This window comes from Phaethon aethereus (genome assembly GCF_964289735.1).
Source record: "Phaethon aethereus genome assembly, chromosome: Z".
Classification (NCBI taxonomy): domain Eukaryota; kingdom Metazoa; phylum Chordata; class Aves; order Phaethontiformes; family Phaethontidae; genus Phaethon; species Phaethon aethereus.
The window spans coordinates 67,349,271-67,367,423 of record NC_138577.1 but is presented as its reverse complement, the minus strand read 5'-3'; the positions used below and the strand labels follow the sequence as shown (position 1 = coordinate 67,367,423).

The 18,153-nt window shown below is 37.7% G+C and overlaps 1 protein-coding gene across 1 annotated transcript in view; it reads left to right on the top strand.

Moving 5' to 3' along the window:
* PGGT1B (protein geranylgeranyltransferase type I subunit beta) overlaps window positions 1–14,713 on the top strand; it is a gene marked incomplete at both ends in the record, with an annotated part of 45,128 nt that extends 30,415 nt beyond the window's left edge. Inside the window, 6 exon segments of the mRNA XM_082013323.1 lie at window positions 1,068–1,200; window positions 7,556–7,601; window positions 9,178–9,362; window positions 9,633–9,741; window positions 14,533–14,664; window positions 14,667–14,713. Of these exon segments, the coding sequence (XP_081869449.1) occupies window positions 1,068–1,200; window positions 7,556–7,601; window positions 9,178–9,362; window positions 9,633–9,741; window positions 14,533–14,664; window positions 14,667–14,713 (652 nt within the window).
* Between the last annotated feature and the right edge of the window lie 3,440 nt (window positions 14,714–18,153).

The following is an 18,153-nucleotide window of genomic DNA, read 5'->3' as shown; positions in this document are numbered from 1 at the left end:
TCTTGCCTGATTACAGTAATAAGCTTCATGCCATTAACCTCTTCTAAATGTTTGTATCGTGTGTGGTTTTAATGTACAGACTGATACATACATGACCCTGTGTTTTATATTCTCTGAGCTGCAGAGAGCAGGGCCTGTCGTCATTGGGGTTAGGAGAGATGAAAGTATCTCCCAGTAAATGTTGGAGGCTTTTCTATGCAAGAAGATAATGAGGTACATACTTGAATTGCAAGGTCAAAGAGGGAGTGTCATAGTGGTGATAGTTGTGCATAGAAGACTGTAAAGTCAGAAATACCTTTTTTTTTTTCTTTTTTAGAAGAGATTTGTCAGGAGGACTCATCAAAATATTCTATTGTGCTGGCTTCTTGCAAGTGATTAAGTCATCAAAATATACTAACCAGCTCTTTGAACCGAATGGAGGCTTGTCAGGCAGCAAATCACAGCCTCCATCTTCATTTTAAGAGTCTCTAAGAGAGCACAGGATTGTACCTAGGTAACCCAGATACAGCAACTTCAAAATGTTCATATAGTTTGGAAAGATTATAGCCATAAGAAATAAAAAAATGGATTGTAGGTAATTTTCATCAGCTGTATTAGAACTGGTAGTAATGACAATTGCATTTGCACATACATGAGAAACTGATCCTGAAGTTGCAGTCAGGAATGAAAGCCTTGTGAGCTATTAAGATTTCTAGGAAGGCAAAAAATTCTGCCCAAAACAGTAAGTGTTAAAATGGTAACTCATACATCAGTACATACTGTGATAGGTGAAAAACTGTAAGCATTAACATCTTTGAATAATTAAAGACCAGTGTCATTACATTGCTGGAAATAAAGCAATAAAGCAGTAAAGCCCCTAAATGTCAATAGTTCTATTCATTTTGCTTGGCTTAGTTAGAATCACATCTTCTAAAAAGAAAATCTAGCATATCTTTGGATTATGTGAACACTGTAAATAGAAGTCACTAATTTTTGACGGAAAAATGATGCAATTCCTTGAACTGCTTATCATGTTTTCTGATACAACAGGCTATACAAGTGTATAATGACGGAAACTTTTCTTTCAGTTTCTGTGCAGTGCTGGAGGGAAGTGAGAATGATATGAGGTTTGTGTACTGTGCTTCCTGCATCTGCTACATGCTCAATAACTGGTCAGGCATGGATATGAAAAAAGCAATAGACTACATTAGAAGAAGTATGGTGAGTATGCGCAGTGTTATTTCTTACTGCATTTTAAAGTTACTGGCTTCATTTCTTAACTATGACTAAAAAGAACCTCCATCCAAATTGAAATGCTGTGGTAATTTTTTTCTTTCTGTTACTACTTTAGAAAGTTGAAAATGAAAAAGTACATTGTTTTTTGCATTTTTATTTTCATTGTAACGTGTGTGCTAGCAAGATAATTCCATTTAGTGTGTTTGTTCACTGCCACTTAAACCTGATCTTTTTTCTTTAAAACTGAATTTAGAATTGCAAGCCAGTTTTTGAAAACTGGGGCCTGATGTTCCTATAACTTAGGAAAAGGTGTCTGAATAAAGCACTGCATCAATAAAATTCTCACATTTCAATGAACTGTAGTCCTGCTTTTAAAATGATATACAGAATCAAAGGAAAAACTAATTATTTACATCAGTTCAAGCTTAATAAGTGTTTCCAGATATGCACTTCATTATTTATTTATTAGATTTTTGGAATGAATGACAATACTAGTATATACATAATTTTTTCAGTGTCTGTGCAAGCTGTCTTCGTACTTGGTTTGAGCAAAAGAGTTTTCAGGTTTTTTCATGATGTTTTCATTAGTTTAAATTAGTTTAATTTTCCAAGATTAAAATAAATGTTTTTCAAAGAAGCTGAGTAATCTTGAAAACTACTCTGGTCCATAAAAAAAGAGCTGAATTTATGAGGACATGCAGCTTTTGTTGTAAACCAGTGTCTTAGTAGTTGCTGCCAGCAGTGAGATTGTAAAATTTAAGTGCGAACCAAGTCTAAAAAAGACTTGATCTCCTGCTTCAGACCAAATTGGTTTTTATTTTTTGTTTATTTTTTTAAGGAGGTACGTAGATGCATAAGCATTTCTTACTGTACATCATAAGAAGGTTTCTTGCACTCTGCCATAGACTGGTTAGGAACATAATTGTCTTCATATGTTCTTTTTTTTAAAAAATTTGAAATCAGTCTAATTTATATGTAGTGCTTTCATATATGAAATGCAGACATTAGCCTGCATACTGGAATTGAAAGTATGAACAAAACTTTATAGTATCACACCTACATTGCTTTTAAAGCCTTTTAATATGTTTCTAGTGTGCTTACTCCTCCCAACACCCCTCAGCAGGACAGGGGAGAGAATAGGCAGAGCAAAGGCAAGAAAACTCATAGATCAAGGTAAAGAAAGTGAAGAAAAGACGAAAATAACAAGTGATGCAAAGGCAAATCAGTCACTCGCCACCTCCCACAGGCACACTGATGCCCAGCCAGTCTCCAGGCATCAGCCACCTTGGCAGACACCGCCCTCCTCCCCACCCCTTCTTCTTCTGCTACCCCAGTTTTATTGCTGAGCATGAGGTTACAACACATGGAATATCCCTTTGGCCTGTTGGATTCAGCTGTCCTGGCTGTGTCCCCTCTCAACTTCTCCCCATCCCCAGCCTACTTGCTGGTGGGTGGTGAAGTGGAAAAAAAGAGAAAGCCTTGATGCTGTGCTTGGTGGTGATAGTCCATCCACCAACTGTCCCCTACGACCTGTGTCTTCTCCCCCACTTACGTCAGGTCAGCCTACAAGCCCCTGAGATTCGTGGTCCCACTCCAGTTGCTGGTACTCAGACCGCCTGTCTTACCCAACAGCTATTTGGGCCTAAAGTTTGCTAGCATTCATATGCGTGCACACTCAGGACAGCTAGTGCATGTCTGCAGAAGATAGCTAAAAATAGGTTTTAATAAATCTTGGACCGATCAAGATGATCAAGGGCAGAGCTCAGTCATACAAGCATATGGACCAGCAGTCTGTTCACACTCTACTAGTACCTTTTATCCCCTTTTTCGTTCTGTTTTGCCTTGCTTGTTCCTCCCCAGTCTGCTTGGTCCTTTCCCTAGCCATCCCATAATAAGTTGTGCATACACCTGCATTCCCCAGAAAACACCCCCTAACAGGTTTTATATAATCCCAGAATTTTCTTCCCCTGTATCCCATAGGTGCCCCTGTACCCCAGTAGTTAGTAGCCACTTGAATTAGCAGGGGTTTCCAGGGTAAGAATATACCTGCTGAATCCTCTCCGTGGATTTCACCCAGGGACAATGATTTATCCATTCTCCTTTCACTGTCTGAGGGAGCAACCAAGTCAGGGAGCTCACTTTTCACTGATTAGGTCAGGAGGGTTCTTCATCCTCTGATCCTTGCTGGACCTTTGTCTTTACTGAGATTAGCCTTAAATCAGATAGCTGAGCAGAGATACAATGGGAGAATCAAATATTAAGAAAGAATAGAGAACAAAACCAAAGAGCAGAATCCTCATAGTGTTGTTCTATACATCACATCAACTGTTAGCATTTTGCACACTTGAGGGCAGTTTAGATCCCAGAGGGTATGGTGGAGCTAGGAAGCGTACAGAGAAAATGGAGTTGAATCATCAGAAATACAAACCAGCTTGTGTAAAAGGTTGATATACTAGGACTCTTCATTCTGGAAATGACATGATTAAGTGGAGCGTGACAGAGGTATGTAAAGTTATAAGTAGCAATGAAAAGATGAAATGAGCAAGGAGCAATTATCTGCAAGACAAAAACTAGAGAGCATCATATGAGGCATTGATAGAACAGGCAAGTGGAGATTTTTTGGAAGTTTGAAGCTTTGAAATGGCACTGGAGATTTACTGTATGCAGTGATCTTGAAGAAATTTATAGTTTGCTTAGCCCTAATCCTTGTACCTGCAAATTCCAATTCTTATGTTCCTACTGGGAAAATTGACACCACTTTAAAAAAAAATGTAAAAAAATTGAAGCCTGAACAGGACAAGACCTCTTGGAAGGGCTTCAGTTGACCAGTGAAGTAAAACTGGGCTCTGGGCATAGCTGAAGTCCAGAAGACACTGTGGCTTATCATCGAGACAGTGTCTTTTCCTACCTCAGAAAGTAGCTTAAAGAGATCCTGTAAACAGTTTTCTGTATGCAGTAGTTGTCTTAGCATGTACTAACATGTAACGAGAGATGCTGTATTTTTGCCCAGGTTTACTGTGAATTGGTAGCTTGACTATACTCTGTGTTCAGTAGAACTTCTTTTAAAATGTTGGTGTACTGTTAATTCACTGCAGAGTTGGTATGCACATGTACACTAGTTTTATCTGGGTTTTCTGAGTGTGCCACTGTTTGGTCAGACCCGTATTTCAGTGCACTAATGAGGTTGCAAAGTGTCAGGCACTTCTAGGCAAATAGACAAAATCTTTTGTGTCCCGCTTGGTCACATGGTAGAGTCAAAGATGTCTGTAGAAGTCTCAAACGCTAGGGGAGTAGCCCTTTGTGAAAGTCATTTCACAGTGGTGATTGTTCCTTCCTCGCATTTATCTCTTTCCATGATCCTTCTTGAGATGTATTCCAATTTGATTACCTATCACATGAACCAAGTATTTTCTTAAAGTGTATTTCTTAAATACAGCAAATGTGAAATGTGGTGTCCAAGAATGTTAGCTTGATTTCTCCTGTTAAGGTTTTGTAGATAGTGCTAAAAATAACCTCTATATATTACAATTCAAAGTAAACTCTATTTGAGATTATTTCATTTGTTATTCCTTGTGTAACTAATGATACAGTGAATTGGTATAGACTTTCTTGCAAATGCTTAATCCTGTTTTGCTACAAAATCACCTCATTCTGGTGCTTCCATTAATTATAAAACAAAAGAGACCGCATTGCTCAGTAGTAAACTTCTGTGACAGGATGGTGTGGTTTTGTTTTAGTATTATATGTCCTCATTTGTGCATAGATGAAGCAAGTTATAGTTCACAAACTTTTTTCAGTTATTCAAATTGGAATACATGTGAAGTGCAACTAATCTCGATGGAGAGTAACACGGCTGGTTAAATACAGTAATCTTTGTAATAAGCTTTTGGATTTTTTAGCTTATTCTTTGGAATTTATTCTTTTTTTTAGGTTTTATTCTCGTTAGGCATGTCAAGAACAGCAGAAGATTGTAATGGTGTTCCTTGGTTTGGAATAGGAAGTGTGTTAAAAAGAATTGAATCTTCATACAGAACGGATAGCCCTCTTTGTATCTCTTTACTGAAAAGTGCTTATATAATACTGGTCACAAAAATAATTCTGCATCAGTTTTATTGTCAGTGAAATAGTCAGGTTCCAGTCACACAATTTTTACCAGCATAGGTTGATTTTTGGCTTTCACATTCAAAAGTCAGAAAAACAACAGACACATGCTGAAATTTTGAATGACTTCCACAGACTCTAAAATACACTGCCTTTTGCAGCATTGCTTGGTTTACCACAAATTTGTTTTTTAAGTAGCAATATTGCAAGAAGCTTAAGGATAGCATCTGCTGCTTTTAGTGTAGTAGAGTCCTCTTGAAATGCAGGTATATGAGTCCATTGATACAATTAAGCTGGTTGTGAAACTTTCAGACTGTGAAGCAAAGATTGTACCCAATTGGATTTACACATTTCCTGGGGATAGTGTTTAATTATGCAGTTTTTATGTTGCAGTAACCTAGAGCCTCTTTCGCATATAATTTCCTGGGACTTTTCAAAAGGACAAAGAAACAAAAATATTTCCCTACTTTAATGCCCATGAGTCCCCAGAGAGCAGCTGCTGTCTGTAAGTAAATAGGCACCAGTCAGACAAAGGTCAACTATTGTCTATTAAAATTTCAAGCTAATTGTACAGCCCAACATAGTACACTGTCTGGGATGCCCACTTAACAGCTTTTCTCCGTAGCTAATTACTTTGTCATACATAAAGCAAACCACCTCCTCTTACAATTACTGTTTGTAGAGTTAATTAGCTTTGCCAGCATAGCTTTGCTAATCAGCTTGCCTTTGCTTAGCAATTAGTGGGTCTGTGGAGTGTGGTAACACATTTGCATTGTGTTCTTAAAAGACAGTGTGAAGAGTTTACACTGTATGTTTTAACATTCAGATGTTCCTAGAGATTACTTAAAATTGACTGGTTCAAACTTTAGAAGGTCAAGCTGCAGCTTGAATTGTATGTATCAGATATTAATCTTTTTAGTTGCTTCAACTTGTAGCAACAACTCAAAAACTGAGGAATACAGTTTTCATGTAGCTTCTGTGTCTGCTTCTGTTTCCTTTTTTCTTCTCAATGTCAGCCTTGAGAACAGATCCACGTAATAATCCATAGGTCATTCCTAAAGAAATGCTAGCTCCTGTAGCTGTTCTTTGGTTAGGGTTATGGGAGTCATTAGTGGTCTGTCAAAGTGTCCTCTATCTACTACCTACGTAGTTAAATGTTTTGGAGAACACATGAGTAATTGGAGGAGGGTGGGGAGCTGGCAAGTTAAATTTGCTTTCTAACGGTCTGATCAAATTTTGAACCAATTATTAATTGAGCAGTTAATATAGAAGACGTAGAATGTGTAATTTTATTTGAAAAGTTAAACTTAATTTTTTTTTCCTACTGAATAGTTTTGGTATTTGTCCAGTGGTAATTTAGTAAGTATTCTGTGAACCCTTGTAGAATAAACATTTTCCATTTTATGAATAACTTAGTGTGATCTCTTATTTCTTATCATGCAAAATGAGCTAATGAATTTTTAGGGAAGAAAGATTCCTATATATACAGTATCATCTGCATCTAGATTGCTGGTAACAGACCTGTTCTATAATATTCTTGGTGCTTCATTCATCAGACTTGAGCTTTGCCTTTTTCTTTCACTTAACAAAGTGATTTTTCGACATTGTTAAGGCATTTTTTAACAGTAATATTTTATAGGGCAGGTTAAGTTTAGTCCAATAATACGCTTTATTATGTTGTCACTTTTGGTGTCCTCTTCTCCTCCCAGGGTCTTCAGGTTTTTTAAAGCCTGAGGTCCTTGCTTCTTCCTAAAGAATTTCTTGTACTTGAGTATTGTATACACAGTAGTACCTTGCATTTTGCCTTTTTGTATTTTAAGCAGCTTTTGGGATAGAGACAGATTTAATTTATCCATTTCATTTTGTTTGGAATTTCATACCCGTTTTCTCGTTTTAAAAAGACAAAAATGGTTTTTGGGGTTTTTTTTTTCTTTAATGATTATCTCCATCACATGCTTTCCCTGCTTGGCAAAGACATGTTTACCCATTTTCAGACTTTCAACATACATAGCAACTAAAATTAAGTCCATGAAAGTCATAAAAGCTGCCTGCATTGAAACAAGGATGATTTGTTAACTGTTTTGTGCCAAGAGCTTTTTGAGGCGTAGGTTCAGAATTTAATCAGGTTAAATGGTGGTTATGATCTGATGATAATTTTGCTAGTAAACTGAGAAATTGCATTGTCTGTGAAAGTGATGTGGTTCTAAAGTAACTGGTTTGTGGGTTTTTTTTTCTTCAGTCTTATGATAACGGCCTGGCACAGGGAGCTGGACTGGAATCTCACGGTAAGATGTTAAAAACCTATTTTTAAGACTGGGCTTGAAAAGACTGTAAGAGGTGTGGAGTATGTCATGCCTTTCCTTCTTTTCTGATTTTAAGAAAGTGGGATGAGGAGGAGCAAATCCAAAACATGCTTCCAGAGTATCATCTGTCTTCTTCCCTTAGTTCCAGCTTAATATCAGACCAGACGGGTTCTTACTATATGCACTCCATTAATCTTACCTCATGAATGTTTTGTTGAATGTGTTGGCTGTAGTTCTTATCTCTGCTGACAGAGCAACTTTTTCCACATGTACCATTGCTACTCTGTGGATTTATCTGCAAGAGATTTTGTGCAATGCACATGATAATCTCCAATTTCAGCAGCTTTTCACAAAACCTAGAAACATTTCCGCTGATAGATTACAGCATCCATTGGGGATTCAAATCTTGAAGTAGCAGTTAGTTTTTGTGAACAGTTGGTAGTTGTAAAGATAGGAATTCCCAAGGGACTAACATTTTTAGGCAAACTGTTTCTGTGCTATGAAGTAGTGGTCTGCTTGTCACAGAGAAGCTATTGACTTTTGTGTGACTGATATGAAATCTATTGAATGTTTTCTAGCTTTATCCTTAGTATTGAGTTTTGAGAGGATTCCATCTGTTTTCTTCCTGCAGGATGGATAAAGTTGAAAAACTTAACTAATTTTTTTAAATACCTAGGGGTATATTTTAACTAAGTTACTGTAGAATGCTAGTGATAACAGGTAGCATTACTTCAGCATCCTTCACCTGCTGGGTTTCGGCATCAGAATGAAAATAACCTTAGAGTACCTGGGGTCTTCTAGCACTAGAATAGTGTAAGGAACTTTGGGCCCGCAGTCTTGTATCAACAGCTTTCTTACAGCCTTTCACAGGCTGTAAATTTATCATATCAGGTAATAGACTCAGAATGAGTTTTGATGGGCTTTAAAAAGTGATGGCCATGATACACAGACAAAGAACATAAATTTCTCTTCTAGTTCCAAATTTTACCATGGAGTTTCCCTGACAACAAAAAATTCCTTAGAAGAGTAATTTGTGTATATTGCAATGATGAGAGTCTGGCAGTCTTTTCACAGTATTAACCAAACCTTTTTTTTTTTTTTTGGCTTTCTGTTCATCAGACAATTCTGTATGTTTATGGCCTCTGGGGGATTGTGTCTGAGACTGGCTTTGGCATCTCTGCTTCACTCTGCTGGCATCTCAATAGCTGTCTTTTTTAAGTTACATATGAAGAAATGTTTTCTGTTGCATTGCAATTTACTTATTTTGGGACTGCTGTGTAATGTAAATTGCACATCGTTGAGGCAATCCAGCTCTAAGAAAATGAATTCAGGTTTATTTGTGCAAGAGTTGGGTTGAGTTTTTTTCCCCTTTGACATATGTGTTGAACTAAAGTGGTTTTATTTATTTGGATTTTAGACTTAAAAGTAACACTTTCATACTTTTAAAAACCCATTGATTTAATTGTTACTGCCCTAGTTAAAGTTCTGACTGAGATCATACAGGCTTCAGTGAAGATCTGGGTATCAAAACATTGCAGAAACAACCCTCTCTTCACAGGTGGCTCTACATTCTGTGGTATTGCATCGCTGTATTTGATGGGTAAACTGGAGGAAGTTTTTTCAGAAAAAGAACTGAACAGAATAAGAAGGTGGTGTATAATGAGACAACAGAATGGCTACCATGGACGACCCAACAAACCTGTAGACACTTGCTATTCCTTCTGGGTGGGAGCAACACTGAAGGTAGTATACAGAACAGCTACAGGATAGTTGTTGGTTTGTTTTGATTTCTTTAAGCATCATACCTTTTCTTAGCTTAAAACAGTTACATATTTGGCACAAGTGCATGAATATGCACAGATCGCTATAAAGGTCTTTCATCTTGCAAAAATGTAGGATATGGAGGTTTACCAGATTGCTATCACTGCTTATCTCATAAATAGGCACTATATTTTAGTGTTAAAAATATGCTAAGATTTAGTATATTACTGTAATGGTGTAATTTCTTTTCAGCTCTTGAACATATTCCAATATACAAATTTTGAGAAAAACCGAAATTACATCCTGTCAACTCAAGATCGCCTTGTTGGTGGATTTGCCAAGTGGCCAGATAGCCATCCAGGTAAATTTACCTTTCAAAATTACAATGAGTGTGTTCTAAGCTAGAAACACATTCCAGCAGTCAGATGTCTGAGAAGTGTAAAGGAACTTTTCTCCTCAGTCTCCTTCAACAAATGGAAAGAAAGAAACCTTAAAATAGGAAATTTTCATGATTTAAGTGGAAAAAGGAAGGTATAGTTTTTCATTGTTCAGCCACAGAGCAAATGAACTGTTGTTGTTTACACTATTGCTAAAAGAGTATCACTGTCTATTTCGAGCTGGGCAAACCCTTCGATATATGTTTTAACTGTTCTAGTTAAAGGCAATATTGTGCAGTAGGTATCTTCTGTAAATCATCTGAGTGAAATATTTCAAAACATTTGACCTTAACAAAGGAATCCTTTAAGCTTATTCAGAAGTCACTGATGTATGTAAAAAGAGTCAAAGTTTACAGACTGCAGTTACACATAGCAGTTACATGCAGGATATCTGAAAACTAACTATTATCCTTTCGGAAGTGGATGCTATAATCTTTTAATTTGAAATAATTTTAAAAGATGCTAGAATTCAACGAAGGTGTTGCAAACTTGTGAAAACGAACTTCGTGCCAGTAGCATTGCCCAGTGGCATTTTCTACAGGAAAGATAAACAATCTATAAACTGACCAAATACAATAAAAATTTAGTCATGATAAAGAACGAGTCTGCTCAGAATCAGTGCCTGATACTTTGTCCTTTCATCATTTCATTTTGAACAACAGTTGAGAATTCTTCAAGGTGGACCCACACTGAAAACACAGTGCTTGTGATAGATGTGCTCCCCTCATCACTGCCTTGAAAACCAGCTTAGGATTCCTGAGGACTTAGCTGTATTTATTCTGCATTATATAGATCAGTCAGTATTACTTGGAGGAAATATTTCTGTTTATCTTGACAAACTATTTAGTTAGTGAGCTAGAAATTAAAAAATCTGTTTAAAAACCCAGTCATGTGCAAAGTTCCTTAACCTTTTAGCATAGCTGTGATTGTTTGAGATAAGATGTGAGAAAGGCAAGACTACTAATAAAGCTGTTTTCCTTTGATTTGTGTGGTGTTCCAGCCTGAATACTGCTGTTTCCTATAAAGTAAGCTTTTACGGTCTCTTTTGTTTTGTTGTGGTAGGTGGGCTTATTGCAGCATTCTTTCCTCAGGCAGATGGTGACATAAGTCTGTGTTCACGTTTTGAAGGAAAGAGTAAAAAGTTCATGCAGTTGTAATGTGAAGAATCACTATAAATGCAGCATTGCAAAGATTGTTTCTATGGAACTGTGATTTCATTGTCATACATACACAGCTGAGCTTCCTAAAAGCTCAGTCTAGTATCTGAAAGGCAAGCTGTCTTTTTATTGTTGTATGTTTCTACAATATAGATTTTACACTTTACTAACATGAAGCATCTGTGCAGCTCCATTGTTCTCAAAAGCCTGCTGTTGGTTAAATGTACACAGTCCTCTTGACTCCAGTGTAAATGCAAAATGTGAAGGTGATGAGAGCGGTATGGGTAATCTTGCAAATGAGTTAATAGTTCTCTTGAGGCTGAATATGGACAGAAATGATTCACCCTCGTGGAAACATTTGGCATTTGTAAAGCTGATAACAGTGGCCTCAATTTGGTTTTGTTGCAAAACTCAGATGTGACAGAATATTCCAGTAAATATTTGCAAATTAAGAATGTCATTTTTTTCAAAGATGCTGTCCAAGATAAATTCAGAATTTGCATTTCTGTAGGTCCTGCTTTATAAAAGCTCTGTTTAAATTTGGATAGTCAACTTGTCTTTGCAATAACATTCTTAGGAAGAAAACTAGAAGAAATTGCAGAAACCTGCTTGTGATAATCTATATATTATATGGACTTCAGAAGTTGCAAGTAACTTTTCACTACTGATGATTCAGGGAAATATTTTTTTGTAGCCCTGATGTTCCCATGCTAACAGACATCAATACATTGTTGGTTCTGGAGACCAGTAGCATTATTTAACACTTTTTCTTGCTTTAAAATAGTGTTTGGACCAATGTCCTTATTGAGCAGTGAGCTTAGAAAACTTTCTTGCCTTTGTATATAAATTTCAAAAGTCAAAAGACTCTTAAATGCCAGTAATCCTCTGAAAACATGAGCATAACAAAGTGAATGAGGACGTGACTGTTGTTTTGTTTAGAGTGATCTACAGGTTGTCAAATACAGGAAAGGCTTTTATCTGAAAAATCTTCTGAATATCATTGTAGTAGTAGGATTATTACTGTTTTATAAAGCAGGCATGGACACTGGCTTAGGGAGATTCATACTTCAAAACAGAACTGAACACCTATTGTATTTGTTCTGTTCATTGTTTACAAGTGACTGATAAGTATCTTTTTTTCCAGGTCTTTCATGTTAAGCGGTTAGATCTGCTACCTTGTGTTAATACTACTTGTTGCAAACATTAAACCACATTAAGTGTGGAGTTCATTTTCTGCTTTGAAGCCTGTATGGTGCTGTGTGTTGGATTTGTGACCAAAACAGTGTTGATAACACACTGATGTTCTAGCTGTTGTGGAGCAGTGCGTACACAGTGTAAAGGTCTTTTCTGTTTCCGATGCTGCCCTGCTAAGCGAGCAGACTGGGGGTGTGCAAGAAGCTGGGATGGGGCACAGGCGGGACAACTGACCCCCACTGACCACAGGGGTACCCCATACCACACGGCATTATGCGCAGCAGTAACAGCTGGGAGAAGAAGGAGGAAGTGGGGGACGTTTGGAGTTACAGCGTTTGTCTTCCAGCTGACCATTATGCATGACAAAGCTCTGCTTTCCGGGAAGTGGCTGAACACCCACCTGCCTGCCAGTGGGACGTAGTGAACAAATTCCTTATTTTGCTTTGCTTGCACCCACAGCTTTTTCTTTCCCTATAAACTGTCGTTATCTCGACCTACGAGTTTCCTCACTTTTACTCTTCCTTTCCTCTTCTCCCACTGTGGGTAGAGGGGGGGAAGCGAGCAAGCGGCTGTGAGGTGCTTAGCTGCCCACTGGGGTTAATCCACAACATTTGCCTAGAACACATACCTAAGCCACTTGGGGTTTTTTCCAGACTTGTGCACAACTCATGACTATATTTAAATAATTTTTTCTTTGAAATTGCTAGGTGTACTGCTGCATGCCCCAGGAGGTTGTGCTGCAACTCTCATGCATCTCACTTGTTATCTTTAAATGATATGCAATATAAGAGAGTTGGAAGCACATGTGAATTACAGTTATGCAAGAGAAAGATCAAAAGATTTAACATAGAAGAGTGAGAGGGTGAAAATGAGTGTGCACAATTACTACATGTAAAACACTGAAGTGAGATTTGATCTGGTAGAAGCATAAGCACACGTTACTTTGTTACTTTTTTAAGGCAGCAGTTGTGAGGTTGCATGCTGCATTCTGTATTTGTGAGTTACTTATGAAACAAAATGTTTGGTTCTATGTTTTTGGACCTTGAAAAACTCAGTGTATTTCATAGCTTGAAACAAAGGAGTACACAAGCTGCATATATGTGTGTTGGCTAGAACTAACAAGTATTGAGTTAGCATGGATTTGCCCAACTGTTGAACTTTATGGTTAAACCCAGCAAATAGCCATGTACAGGAAATTAGGTTTGTATATGTTTTTTAGTGGGTATCAGTGCAGCTGCCCACAGGGGTTAATATACTGTATTTCCTGAAGTTGAGGTCTCCTTGCCTGACATACAACCTGTGCTGACCCTGCAGAAAGTATCTGCTCAGCATGCTTTTGTCTGCATGTTAATGCTGATAAGCAGAAGCCTTCTTTCACAGTCTCTCTATCCAGATACCTTCTTGTAACATCATTTTAGGATTGAATCTACTGACACGTCTGGAAGATTACTAAGTGTTGAGAGTTTGTAAGGAGACATTAAGTTCACATCCTCTTTCCATCTTTAGCCTGTGCTTTCAAGGGCAGATAATCCAATCTAATGGCTTGCTGCTGCCCGGAGGAGGCAGGCTCACTTCTTTTCCTCTCAGCCTTCCCCAAGTACGGCTGGCATGTCCTTTCTCCTTTTTGCACTAGCTTTGGTATATATCAAAACCTGCAATCCAGTTGAATTCACTAAAATGTAAGAAAACTGTCCATTTTCTTCTACTTGGGTTAACTTTCTTCCATGTTTTTTCAATTGCTTTAGGTCATGGAGGGTGTTCACCAAGCTGTAGTGCTGGTAGAAGGTAGGCAGCAGGAACAGCATGGGACAGGGGAATAAGAGCATCCCTTTTTGGTGGCAGCCATCTGCTACAGCTTATCAAGCCACCTCATGAATTCCTATCCTTGGGGTATTCTCTCAGGAAGGGAGGAAGCTAGATAAATTAATGACTTCTTTCATACTTCTAAATCTTGCTGTTTGGCAGCTATTGGCACTAATTTTGGTGTTTCAGTAGTCAGCTGTTCATCAAGTAATCAGCCAAAAAATTCTTTCATGTTTGACAAAAAAAATTTGCTTTGTAGACAGAAATTGTTTCCAGGTGCTCAAATTCTTTTGCTGTTTGGTATGAGCACTCAGAGGAAATAAAGTAGTGGACAAGAATTGTTGTAAAACAAAACTAGAATCTAGTTTTAGAGACTGCAGACTATCAGTTCACGCTGGTGGCTTTGGGCAGAAATTTATTTCTTCTGTTAAAACTCAAGTTTAAAATGTAGCACCTGTTTGTTTACCTTGGCTGTAATTATTCAGGGGTGTTGGAATCCAGGAACACTTGGCTGTTTCAGCCTGACATAACTTTCTTTTTCCTTTCCCATTCTTCTTTCAGATGCTTTACATGCCTACTTTGGGATCTGCGGTTTGTCGTTAATCGGAGAATCTGGTATCCGCAAAGTTCATCCCGCCCTGAATGTAAGCACAAGGACCTCAGAGCGCCTTCACCACCTTCATCAAATCTGGAAAACAAGGACTCTAAACAGTGTTCAGACAACACACACCTCTCTACATGACTGATTTTAAACTTGAATTTAGTTCTGGTAGCATAATTGTAGCCCAAGGTTAAAAGCCATGTATAACCAATGTGCTTTTTTAAGTGCTGGAGTCACACAATCAGATCTGTGTTGCTGGCATCATTTCGATAGGGAGTTGCCTTCAGCAGGTTATTCTGCATTGTTAAAAATAGGGAATATTTTGATTATATAGAAGTTTGTCACCGCAGATTGTAAATGGCTCTTCAGATGGCTTTACTGCTAAGAAATCCCTTGAGGCGTTTAAACTTCACTTTTATTTTATTTTTTTAAATTTGTGCATACTGTGTCAAAATATATAATGGGAAAGTATTTTCAAAACCCGTTCACGTATCATACAGTATAGCACAGAACTTTGGAGTTCTTTATGATCTTAGTGTTTGACATATTTTTGGGTAGAGAATCTCCCATATTAAGTCTCAGTTAAAAGTTATCTTCTATCGTCTACTTTCAGATTCCATAAACTTTGTTAAAAAAAAACAGCAAACAAATAAAATTATTTTATTCAATATACTGGACTTTTAAAGTTGTGTGGTCTTACTAAATGGATTTCATAATTGTTCTGAGTAGCATCTACAGAGATGCAGTGGATCGTTAGCCAGACAAAGAGTTTTCATCCTGAAATATTCTCTTCATGTGAAATTCAATGAGAGTGTGCTGTATTGATGTATGGCAGTAAGAGATACTCAACACAGACTTTTGGAAGAGTAGCTGTGTGCGAGAGTAGCAGTAGAAGCTGTTTCTGAAATCCAACCTTTGCAATACATTAAAACTGTACAACTGCACTGATTATTTTTAATACATATTTCCCCCATGTATTCCATAATGCATTTATAATATGTATTAAAATACATATCCCTATATTTAGTGTGAAATAATTCCAAGTTTCTTAACCATTCTGTGTAAAGAATGAAATGTTGGGCTTTAAGCTAAGTGGCAGTGGTTCACTGTTAGAGAGATGTGAACATTCTTAGCTCATTTAGTAGTAGTGGCAGCTTACTTCCTATGCTTGAAATGCTGCTCAGAATCAAAGCAGATAACTTGGCAAGCTGTTGCATTTGTGGCAGGTCAGTCTGTGCCTTTCAGGCATGCAGTAGACACCAGGATGTCTTTCTACTTGCCAGTCATTCTGCTTTATAAAGGACTTCCAAACACAGAAAACTGAAGACCTCTCAAGCCAGATTAAGCAATCCATTTGTCACTGCTGAGCCCAAAGAGGCAGAATATACACCCTTTCAGTCAGCAAAAAGAGCTTCAGGAATAACTGTGATTCTAGTTTTACAATGCAGTGCAAGAGAAAAGAGTAGAGGAGTAGTAGAATGAAGATGAGATGTAATTGTAGCTACCCATCCTTACCCATGTCTCTTTGCCTTGTTGGAGAACTGTCTACGAGTTTTTTAGTGTTTACTACATCCCCTGTTAGAAGAGGCAGCTTTGGATTTCAGAAGAGTTGAAGGTGCTCTAAGTCTCTGCTGGGAAACAGCCTACATATTGATACTTTCTTGCTTGGCTTCGTGAGAAATGATGTATTTGACTGTCTTGGGGCAAATCTGTACTTGCAAAATCCTAAACTGAGTCCTAAAATGACTCCTGAATTTCCCTATCTGTGACCAGGTTCTTATCTGTGAGGGACATCAGGATAGAGAAGCAGAATTAAGGGGACAACAGTGAAACGTTCTGTGAATAACAAGTTAATTTCTCATGGAAAGTAATTTAACAGTGTTCTGCTTCAAAAAACAGCTCATATTTCTTGCTTTTTTTCTGTATTTGTAAGCTACCTTGGGTTGTTTATACAGATTTTACATTTCACATTTCTTTGGCTCCCAGTTATTGTACAACTTTTGGGGTTTTTTCCAAGCTAAATAACATTTTTTTCAAGCTGAATGTTGACAGCAGAGTTACCCGTTTCGAAAGGCTGCAGGAGGCATATTTGTTTCCCATTAACTCCCAAAGTTTGTTCTGAAGCCAGCAAAATGTGTATGCCTTCACCCCACACTGAGAATCTAATTACTTTAATTGATTTGAAATCTTTAATCTTTTTTAAGTTGACAAAAATCTGTGCTACTAACCAACTCTGCATGCATGATTTGCCATTCTTAATGCCCCAGTTGATGTCAAGCAAACAAATGGTGAACATTAATGTTCCTGTGTAGCAGACATTTCGATTCTGACTGTGTAGTTAGATTACATTGCTTCTCCCATTTTTGTGGTTATCATGTCTTCTGACTAGAAAAATGTTAAATGAAAAAGCGACGGACAACAGTTTCGCAGATAAGGAGTCCATAACCTAAAATTTCTTTTAAAACTGAGACGTTCAAATGCAGCTAAAAATTAAATGTGAGCTGTGAGGCTTAAACGTAGCTAGAAGCAGCAAACCACATTATTATTATCCACCTGTAATAATTCTGTGTTGACCACAGAGCTTTACATTGCTGAGGCTGAACCTAAATAATAAATGAAATGGCTTCACCATGTGCTTGAGGATGTAAAAAATCTTGGCTGTCAGGGCTTGCACTATGCAGAATGGCTACACTGCCACAACCTGTTGCTGTTCCAGCAATGCTGTTGTACAACAGACCTGCTCCATAATTCTTGCTGTTTATCAAGAATGTATTTATAAAATTAATGCCTTCTGCAATCTTCAGCAGCACTCAAAGCTTGCTGATGTTGGCTCAGGCTGACGAATGTATGCCAGCTGGGTGCCCCTACCTTATCTGAAAGGCTCACAAACTATGTCTGTGGTTCTACCTCCTCTTCCAGAAAAACAGCTTTGAGTTGTCTTGTTGAACAAAGGAAGTTAAATGTATCCTTTCAATAGGATTTGAGGACTGAGGTTTTAAACATTGTCATTAGGGCTTTCACTGCATCTTGATTTGTACATAGCTGCAGGCAGATACGTTAACACCATTTTGGAAGAATGTTCAACATACAGAAGTATGTTCATATTTATGAACTTTTCATCTTGAGAATTTTTTTTCTAAATGGAACAATCATCAGCTGTGAAAAAAACTGATGAGTAAATTAGGCATTGGAGAAATACCTGGACTATGTATGTTGAAGCACATACTAAATCTACCTTGCTCGATGCTCTAATGCTCTGTAGCAAAGACAACCCGAGAGGAGCTGAAGAAGCTACATCAAATATGCTGTTCTCCATGGAAGCCAGTATCAATAATGAAATCCCCCATAGAAACAACAGTGTCCATAAAAAAAAATAAATTTCATCTTTGTAGAGAGTCCTCAGACATTCAGTTTGGGGTTGCCTTGTGTAGGGGGAAAGGAACAATGATTTCCAAAGTCAGTGCCTTTTTGGACAGCCCGTCTTCTTGCATTCTGGAAGAACCCCACTATTGATGCCCCTGTGGATGTAGAAGATGTCAGGACATGAGAAGGAGAGAGACCTCCACGTAAGCAGATCCTAT